Source organism: Epinephelus moara, chromosome 1 (genome assembly GCF_006386435.1).
Source record: "Epinephelus moara isolate mb chromosome 1, YSFRI_EMoa_1.0, whole genome shotgun sequence".
In the NCBI taxonomy this organism is placed as follows: domain Eukaryota; kingdom Metazoa; phylum Chordata; class Actinopteri; order Perciformes; family Serranidae; genus Epinephelus; species Epinephelus moara.
This window is the reverse complement of record NC_065506.1, coordinates 23,008,335-23,017,853: the sequence shown is the minus strand read 5'-3', so window position 1 is coordinate 23,017,853 and position 9,519 is coordinate 23,008,335. Positions and strand designations below refer to the sequence as shown.

Below are 9,519 nucleotides of genomic sequence, written 5' to 3'. Positions count from 1 at the left end.
CCCCCCCCCCCCCCCCCCCTTAAAGCACACACAAGTAAGCATGTTGCTGCAGGCAGGTCCAAACACACTTATTCATATTCCCTATAAATGTTGTTACACAAGTGAAAACATTAGCTTAGCTCTTAGCTCTGTGCACGGTTGCCAAGCAGGGTCCCTTTAAAACGCTGTGGAAAATGACAGTTGTGGAAATACTTTGCCCATACAGTACACTGCAGTGAAGGAAATTTTAAATCATTGGATTTTCAAATAAATGCCACATAACTCAGCTCTACGGAGAATATAGAACCTAAAGCGATGGATGCAGCTTTATGATGATAGTGCCACAGCGTTAAAAAAGTCATCTACATCACAAAGTTTAAACTTTCATTAGTGTGTCGTGTCAGATTCTTAAAAACTATGTTAACAGAGACGAAACTGCAAGAACTCACTGGAAAAAGGCATAAACGACCCTGCAGTAACAAATACTCGAGAGCTGGATCAAGAATACTTTCCATGCAGAAACAAATTGCTGAATATCGATCATTGTTCTTCTCTGTAAATGACTGAACCCTCATTGGTTTTGTTTCTCATGTGCATCTCTCTGCTTCATTAAAAGCACATCTTAGTAAAAACAAAATGTAACTTCAAATGCCAGACATATACCTGAAGTTTTTATTTTGAAATCTGGAAACCGTCTGCTACTTTGAAAGACTACAACCCCTCTTACATTTTTTTCTTTTACTCTGTCACCTTCTGTGCAATGGGACTGCTGAGAGATGGTGTTGCATTTATTTAAGTCACAGCCTCTTGGTTTGGGTCCATTTACAGACATATAAAATTACCCCAGCAAGTCCCGACCACCTCATTACCAACATAACCTGCAGCCAGTCTTTCAAGGACAACTCTCTAATGACACCGCACGCATCCGCTTAATGTCTATTTGAAGCACGCCGAGACTTTCTGCCACAAAGAAAGAGAAAGAAATGTATAGAAAGAGTAAAGTGTGCTCTGATAAAATAAACTGCTTAATTGATCCCCGATGTCGGTTTAATTCTGAAGGAGTGAGTGTGTCTGTACTGTACTTTTTTTTTGGTTTCTGTATGTGCTGTGAGTCTGGTCACATTTGCAGATGTGGCTGCCACCTGGTTGTGCACCTGACTGCTGTTACTGTGCTCTGTCTGCATTGCTCTGTTATGAACGCATAAATAATCAGAAGGGTTGTGATTCGTCATAGTGAAAAATAATCTTGGAAAATCCTGACTTTATGAAACACATTCAGTTACATGATGATGAATTAAAAAAGAGACAATGTGGCCCTGTAATCGGCTTCGAACATGTTTAACCACAGGTGTAGATTGCACATATTCAGAACATCCACCTCCAATAAAAATATAAAAATAGCAAAGGGCTGTTATTTTAACGAAATTTAAGACATTTTCAACATAAATTGATGCAGAAAGGCAAAAATTGGTGCATAAGAATTCACCCAAAGGCAGGAAAGTGTTTGACACTTAGCATTTCCTGGGTGAGGATCCCCAAACAACCCATTTCATTTGTGTCCCCCTTAGTCTTAAAATGAAACTTATACCCTTCCTTAACAAACGGACCGGTGTGTTTCAAGGGCTTCAACTCTTGCAACTATTAAAGGGATAGAAATAAAATAAAATTGAGGCAAACGTCGTGCAAAAGTAAACTTTTCATCAGAAGGGCACACTGCCCTGACTGTAACAGTGTGACAAAAAACAGGATCTGAATTTAAACCCTTTCAGATGTATAAACATGAAATTAGTTTTTACTTTGCCAACTTCTTTTTTTTTAAAGTAGGAAAATAAGCAAGTGGAAAATATAAAAAGCAGATCCAAATTTTACATTTTTCCAGTTTTGGATTAATTGCACTACGAGAGAGATTAATAAAAAATATTTTCTTGAAAAATCAAAACTGTAATTGTCGGTATTTTTAGATGTTATAAGTTCTTTTAACTTTGATTAAAGTGTAAACTTCAGACTGACACTTAAGAGTCCCAGTTTAGCACTCCCATCCTGACTCAGTGCATATTAATAGCAGGAACAATGACTTTTACTTAAGCACCACTCGTTGTTTCGTTGTGTCTCTGCAACACTCACAATGCAATCCCCGAACGATGTGGGTGTGAGAATAAACCGAGCTGCTGTCATGGCCGCCACCAACACTACCGGACGGTGCCAATTACACTGCTATGATTAGTTAAACCACTACACAGGCTGACTTACTTTTATCATCCCTATTTCCACTCAGCAGTGACTCAGTGGCTTTTTCTGTTCGGCTACTTGAAATGAAAAAGGGGGAAACTGTTTGGCAGTGTGAAACTAAACCTGCCTGGCTGCAGCCAAGTGTTCTACATATTTTTAGGTAACACTTGGGCTGAACGCATGGAAGTACATAAACGCCTTTTGTGGATTTAAAGCTATCGTGTATGAGTCATCAACTTGGAGCTGAGTTATTTGAACACATTACCTAATGATAATATTTTTACACACACACACACACACACACACACACAGACACACACACACACCAAAAACAAAACAAGGGGTGCTTCTACTAAAAGTTATTTTTGTGTTAAAGTCATTAGAGGTTGTTCCAATCCTCAGAAACGTACTTGTGTAATAATAAAAAATAAAAGTATGCTACGAGTGTAACTCTCTATGACACTGATGAAATACAGGAAATGGGTAAAAAAAAATGGCAGTGACTAGTCTTGAATTTACTGTGTACTGTACCATGTCGGATGTGCATGTACATCTTATTCAGTGGGCTCTGGGCAGAGGAAATGAGCTTGAGCTCCCCAGGGCAGGGATTACTCTAATGACTTTGAGAGCAGCCTTGTGTGCTGTAACTTTTGACCTCTGCTCATCCTCTTCTCCAAAAGACGACAAGACACACACACACCCACGGACACCTACTCGCACACTTACACACACTCGCACACATATTATCCACACAGGCACTAATCGACCTCGCACACACGCCGCCGTGAGTTAAGAGATGCAGAATCACACACACACAAACAGCAACACAACAGATCCTCTCCAGGCCCTTCCTCTGGCACCATCTAAAGCCTGGAAGAATCCAGACCCCCAACCAGCTCTTATTTTTGGGTCTGTCAACTGGCGTACTGCTACTTGAGTGAACACTGTGCTGCATCTCATGCTGTCAGCCCTGCATAGCGCCAACGTTCCATATGAGTGCATCATTGGAAAATCGATAGATTTATCACTTACATAACCATTGCACACTGGTGCCACAATATAACAGGAAACATCTTTTGCAAATCAGATCTGTCTTCACGCAAATGTCATTTCGCTCGGAGACTGAAGTATTCAAATCATATATATGCCAGAGAAACACAAGGAGCGTCATGCTGTGAGACAAAAAGCTGGGGCAAATCTATGCAGGGCCATTTATTGTTTGCTTGTGCATGTGTGTTTGTGCTGGCGAGTGTGTTTTCATTGCTAGTGTGTGGACATTAGAGGTCTAACTGGTCTATCCCAATAAGGAAACAATCAAAATAAACAAGCTAAAGAGTCTAACAGGGCAGCCTTACACAGAAACCAAATTTTCATTTTTGACATGCCACTCTAAACACATCAAAAAACCCACCACACAAATGCACAGCCTTCAGAGAAGAGAAGCCTAACTCCAAAATAAAGACAAAAAAAAATCTCTTTGAAATGGCAAGTACAGAGACATGTTCTTTAAAAGGGGGGAAGTGCAAATAATTACCCTCCCTGAAGTCACTCAATACATTTTTGCGGTTAATCTGAAATATCAAAATATAGCAGCGCGACTGCTTAGATCAAATAGATGTAATTAGATAAATTGAGGAAGAAGGAGAACGGCTTGGCTGTAAATTGCGTGGTGTGTGCATGCTAAGACCCAACACTGGCACAGCTGCACGGAGCTGCACTCACGATTTATCATCTCTACATCGCAAGAGCCAGTGGCCCACACCACTATTAATCATCAGCAAAATCATTTAATTCAGCCCAAGCCCGACTATTGTCTCAGTCTCTCCCCTCACTCTGGGCAAATCAGCCACCACAGCAGCAGCACGCACCTCAGAGGAAATCACACACAACAGAGTGGGATACAAGTGTTGGGTTTAAACTGGCTCTTTCCTTTTTTTTTTGTTGACGAGCTGTGTTGCACATCATCCCTGGCAGATGGTGCAGAAGATGGCTTTTTTTTTTTTGTTAATTTAATCAGTATAAAATGTATAACTGCAAACACTACTGTTCATAGTGTAGAATATCAGTTGATCACTCAGTGCTTTGTTAACACACTGACAGTGTGCTTAATTGTTATGAAAGGTGTCCTTTGTGTATATCTTCTTGCTCCTAGCTGAGCAGATTCAAAGTGTGGCCAAGTTGCAAAAAGCTGACAAATCCAGACTGAGACTGTCCTCAGAAACCTTAGTGTTTCTTCAAAGGGGGTTTTGGCACATGGGTCTTCCTGTTTCAACAAACAAATTGTTCTGGAACAGTGAAACAAGATGCCTACAAGGCTATTCCTCGTCCCAGAACTTAGAAAAGAACTTTCTTCCTCTTGTGTTTCAGAAAAGTGGCCTTTTCGCTCCGTGCAGCAGCACAGTGTAAAAGTTATGTCGAAAGAAGACAAAATGAGACGTCTAAACTCCCACTGAAATGCACCGCTGGGTGCAGTGGCACTCAGCCTCTCTCTGCCCATGCACCGCAGCCGCTGACTTACATTGGCACCTTCTCCAGCGCCCCCTCACATGCCTGACATGGCTGTGCCCCTGCTGCACCCCCACCTCCGTCCCCCCTCTCTCTGCGAGAGCATGTCTGCAGCAGGCCCACTGACAAACAGGATAAAGCAGGGTGAAATTGGGAAAGCCAAACGATGACAGGCTAATGACAGTGAGCACACAGTGTCCGAAAAACATCACACCACACACACACACACGCACACACATCAGGAAGCAGGCAATGTAAAAAAGGACAAATGGACGGTGCAAATATAGAACATGCAGAGCCACAAGAAATTCACAGAGATGTCATCCTTACATACTGTCCTTCAAGGAACACACACACACTCATACACACATTCACACCTATTTAGATTAACGCATATGCACACAAAGAGAGAGGAAGAGTAAGAGAGGGACACACACACATGCACTCATCACAAGCGATATTCTACAGTAAAATTGACAATGTAATTATATTCTGCAAAACCACACTGGGCTGCTCCCGTGATAAAATATAAAGATGTTTCCCTAATTTATTGACCAAAATAATTTAAATAAGATTATATTTTATTCATAATGATTTGATTGTAAAGGTGGTTTAGAATGGAGATGGAGTTGGAAACAAAAATGGCAATAAATTAGATTTCAGTCTATGTTTTAGGATCATTATGGTGTGTAAAAGATTTTTTTTCATTCACAGGTAATTTGGGGATTTTTAGGAAAATATCTACAACCTGAATCAGACAACAGCAAAGAGCTAAAGTCAAATATGGGCTACAGCTTATCTTAATCTGTGGTTGCATCAACTTCTGTGTAACCCCAGACTTGTTCAATGCAGCACTCGGGTCAAAATGGAAAAAGTGTCTCGACCTAAGTTGCTCTTCATGTTTTATCCTGCTATCTACATTCATGAATCACTGCTGTTCAAAAAGATGCTTGTGATGCGTTCAGGGTGATCCGTTATTAAATTGGCGTTAGAGCAAAACATATTCAAAAGGGCGACAGCAGCAAATGTAACCAGTGTTAATATGTATTGCAGCAAATCTCCATCACGCTTTGATTCTAGTTTCACTCTGCTTCAGTCACCAAAAGTCAAAATTCTCAGGACACGTCAAAAGAAAAGTGAGAAACTTATTGAAGACAATTACATACATTTATTGCATATCATTTAATTGTATGAAATGAAAAAAAAAACGAGCACATATGAACATCACATATGGTTAGTGAGTGAAATAATTTTGCACAGCAAAATATATATATATACTATATATAAGATGAAAGATTAATTAACATATTCTCAAGATTTATTGGCGAATGGTACTCCCTCGTTTTTGTACATGCAGGGTGTCAATCCCTGACCAATCTAAACAATGTCCAGACATTATTGATTATAATTAATATTATTGCTTTGCAAATATTGAGTTCGTTTAAGACAAAACAACAGTCTCTCCTGAACTGATAATAAAGTGTGAAAATGTTACGATTAAGTCGCAACAGGATGTCAAACTTTTCTTCTTATGATGTGGAGATACTAACTTTATTTTTCTTTAACATCCACATGATGACAGGCGAGATTTTTTTTAGTGCATTCCGGTCCAAAATAATCGGTGAAGACACATTTCCACAAAAAAAAAAAAAAAAAAAGAAGCATGGCAATTTTTACTTTGACTTCTCCAACAATACTTTTTTTTTGAAATACAATATTGAAATGTGTGCTGGAGACCAGTGGAGCTCTCACACTTGTGTTTGAAGCACATGCTGCAGAAGCGCTGTTTATGCACTGCACAATACTGCTCATTGTATAAACTGGAGCCGAGCCAATGTCTCTACAAAATACTTTTGTGCAGCAATCTCCTTATTAATTATCCTAGTCATCTCTGTGCCTCAACCTGTGGCACGGTATCTTTTGCAACTTATAAAACTTTGTACTTAAATTACGCTTTTTAAAAAAAAAAATGACTCAAAGGTTGTCAAAATGCAGAGAGGAATATCTTTAAATAACAATATAGGCTTGAAGCAACAGACTAAAAACTTCCAGGGGGAGAAAGAGAGGGGGGTCGGTGGTTTCCTTTAATAGTGGAGTCTTTTTTTCTGTTTCCCCCCTCGCACCATGCAGGATCCCCGCCGATCAACTTCCATCAGGAATGCATAAGCGCATTCACTGCAGTCTAATGACAGCCGATGGTGGTGCACTTCAACACAGCTGAAATGAACTTGTATAGATTACAAGAGGAGAAGGGTGGGGGTGGTGGTGGTGGTGGGGAGGGTAGGTGGGGAAGTCCTGTCACTTTTTTGTTGCTGTCCCAAAAAAGTGAGGAAGGCCATAAATGAAGTATGAATGCCATGCTGGAGTCAGTCATCCGACAAGAAGGACATCTTCAAGCACAGTAAAGAAAAAAAAACCATACATGTCCAGCATGCAGGGAAGTTCAATAAGACATCTCTTTTTAAAAACAATGAATAGTTTGTAATGAATATAGTCTTTTTTTTCTTGCTCAACACAAAAAAAGAAACAAGCATGAGATGAGGTGGCGTCGCAATCCTCCAAGTTTGGCAGACACAAAAAAGGAAAAAAAAAAAGACCAAAAACATTTTGTCGATGGATGCAGTTTGGACAGGAATCTGTACACTGAATTCAAAGTAAAAATGATGTAAAAAGGGGCAAGTGGATGAGCTTGAGAGCAGCATACTCAGTGCCTGCATGCACACCTCGTATGGGCTACTGCAGCTGTGAAAGTTGGATCAACTTTCCAGAAATCATATTTTACGCAAAACACTGCAAATCTAATGGACAACGATGAAAAATAAAAATCTTGACAGACAGGCTATGCATAGGATACTGAGTATGATAGCAAAAAAAAAAAAAGTAGATGAAAGTTTTCTGAATATGCCTCTCCAAAATTTAAGAAAAAAAAAAAACGGATGACAAAAGCTCTCCAAATCTAAAAAACAGTCGCAGACGTTTTCAGAAAAATGTATAAAATAAAAAAAAATGACAAATTAGTTCTTGGTCTAGTAGGCATTTGTGCCAAATGAAAAAAAGAAAAGTTTCATAATGAAAACTTTTGTAAGCGGGGTGAGTTACCCATCTGATTTTTTTTTTTTTTTTCACGATAATGTCGAGACTCACATGAAAAACTCCGGGGATGAAGGGTTGTTGTCACTGCTGGATCCATTTTCTCTGAAGCCGTTGCTGATGAGCTTCTCATACTTTTCTTTGTACGCGTCCCTCTCTCGGACCAGCCTGGAGATCTCCTGCTTTAGGTGATCGACCTGCTGGATGAGTTGCGTCTTCTCCCCCTCCAGGACGTGCCGCTGCTGGACCCGCTTGAACCGGCAGGATTGCGCGTAGCCTCTGTTCTTTAGGGTCCTCCTCTTCTGTTTCAATCTGATCACTTCTTCCTTGCTGACCCCCCGTAGCTGCCGGTTGAGCTCCCGCACTGACATGGTGACCAGCTGCTCGTCCGAAAACCGGTCATCCAAGCGCATGTGTTGGTGAATTGTCCCAGAAGTGCCGTTGGACTGGACGCCGGGCGCCTGATGGTGGCTGCTGCTGTGGTGGTGATGGTGGTGGTGGTGGTGCTGCCCTCCGTTCTGCGCGGCTGCCGCAGCGATGACTGCCGACACCACCGCCGCGGCGGAGCCCATCTCTTCCCCGGCCATGGTGCCTGCTGCTCCGGCTGCTCCAGCAAACTGCTGTCCCCTGGCGTAGCCATCGAAAGACTGTAGCTGGTGACTGCTGTTGATCAGCGCCTCGACTGCGTCTTCGGGGCTGAAGCCCAGCGCCTCTGGATTCAACTGCTGTTGATAACCGGACATCCAGTAGAAATCCTCTATGTGTGTCTTCTGCTCGCTCCCCGAGCCCGGACTGGGCGCCGAGAAGCTTGGGGAAGGGGGCACCGAGCTGCACGGCGTGCTCATCGGGGTGGAAGACAAGGATCCCCCGGCGATAAGGCGACTGCACTGGCTGATGTTGCGATCGGGCTCCACCGGCTCCTTTTTCACTTCAAACTTCATCAGATCGAAGTCATTAACATATTCCATGGCCAGGGGACTGGTGGGCAGGTCGGAGTTGCTCATTGCCAGCTCTGATGCCATCCTCTTGCTGCTGACAGTCCTCCAAGTGGGGTGAAGAGCAGCTGTCAAACTGGGCTGGTTGGGAAGAGCGTGAGCCAGTTTGATTTTTTAAGCGTTTGTCTTGAAAGTGAAAAATGAGGCTTTACAGCGTCCTTTTTTTGCAGCCGCGGACTTGCAGGCGTGTGAGAGGAGTTTGTCTTTGCAGAGTCTATTGCACAGACACACCAGTGCCGCGCGCACGAGTAGCGGAGTCCTTTTTCAGCATGTGAAATTCGGCGGTTTTGTATTTCAAACATTTAACACTTTACGGTTTCTTCGCTAATACATTGCGCAAGCGGAGAGGAAGGAGAGCCGAGGAAAGTGAGGGGAGTGCACGCAGCCTCGCACGTTACAAGGCGCTGACTGGTGGGGCGATTTTTTAGAGGGATCACACAGCAGATGAGTTTAAGAGCATTGTAGCCGCCCTGACGTCAGGCTGGTAAAAGGAAATTGACTCGGACGAAGAGCCAATAGGGTCGCACACTCCGAGAGCTAATTAACATATTAGTAGCCTGCAGAAACAAAACTTTTCGCAACTGTCAAAGGCCATCAGCTGACTGTCAGCTGGGACACACACTCTTAACTCTTTGATTACTGCTGCTGTAATTTATTCAGCCCTTTAATGTGGAGCAACAATTTGTCCCAGTTTGATTTGGTTTGATTTCAGAGGCACAAG

General features: G+C 42.2%; 1 protein-coding gene across 1 annotated transcript in view; it reads right to left on the bottom strand.

Moving 5' to 3' along the window:
• The window catches only part of LOC126394421 (transcription factor Maf-like), an 86,087-nt gene extending 76,846 nt beyond the window's left edge, over nt 1-9,241 (bottom strand). The window contains exon 1 of the mRNA XM_050051231.1: nt 7,858-9,241. Within this exon, the coding sequence (XP_049907188.1) occupies nt 7,858-8,825 (968 nt within the window). The 5' untranslated portion in view covers nt 8,826-9,241. The remainder of the gene's footprint in view (nt 1-7,857) is intronic.
• Between the last annotated feature and the right edge of the window lie 278 nt (nt 9,242-9,519).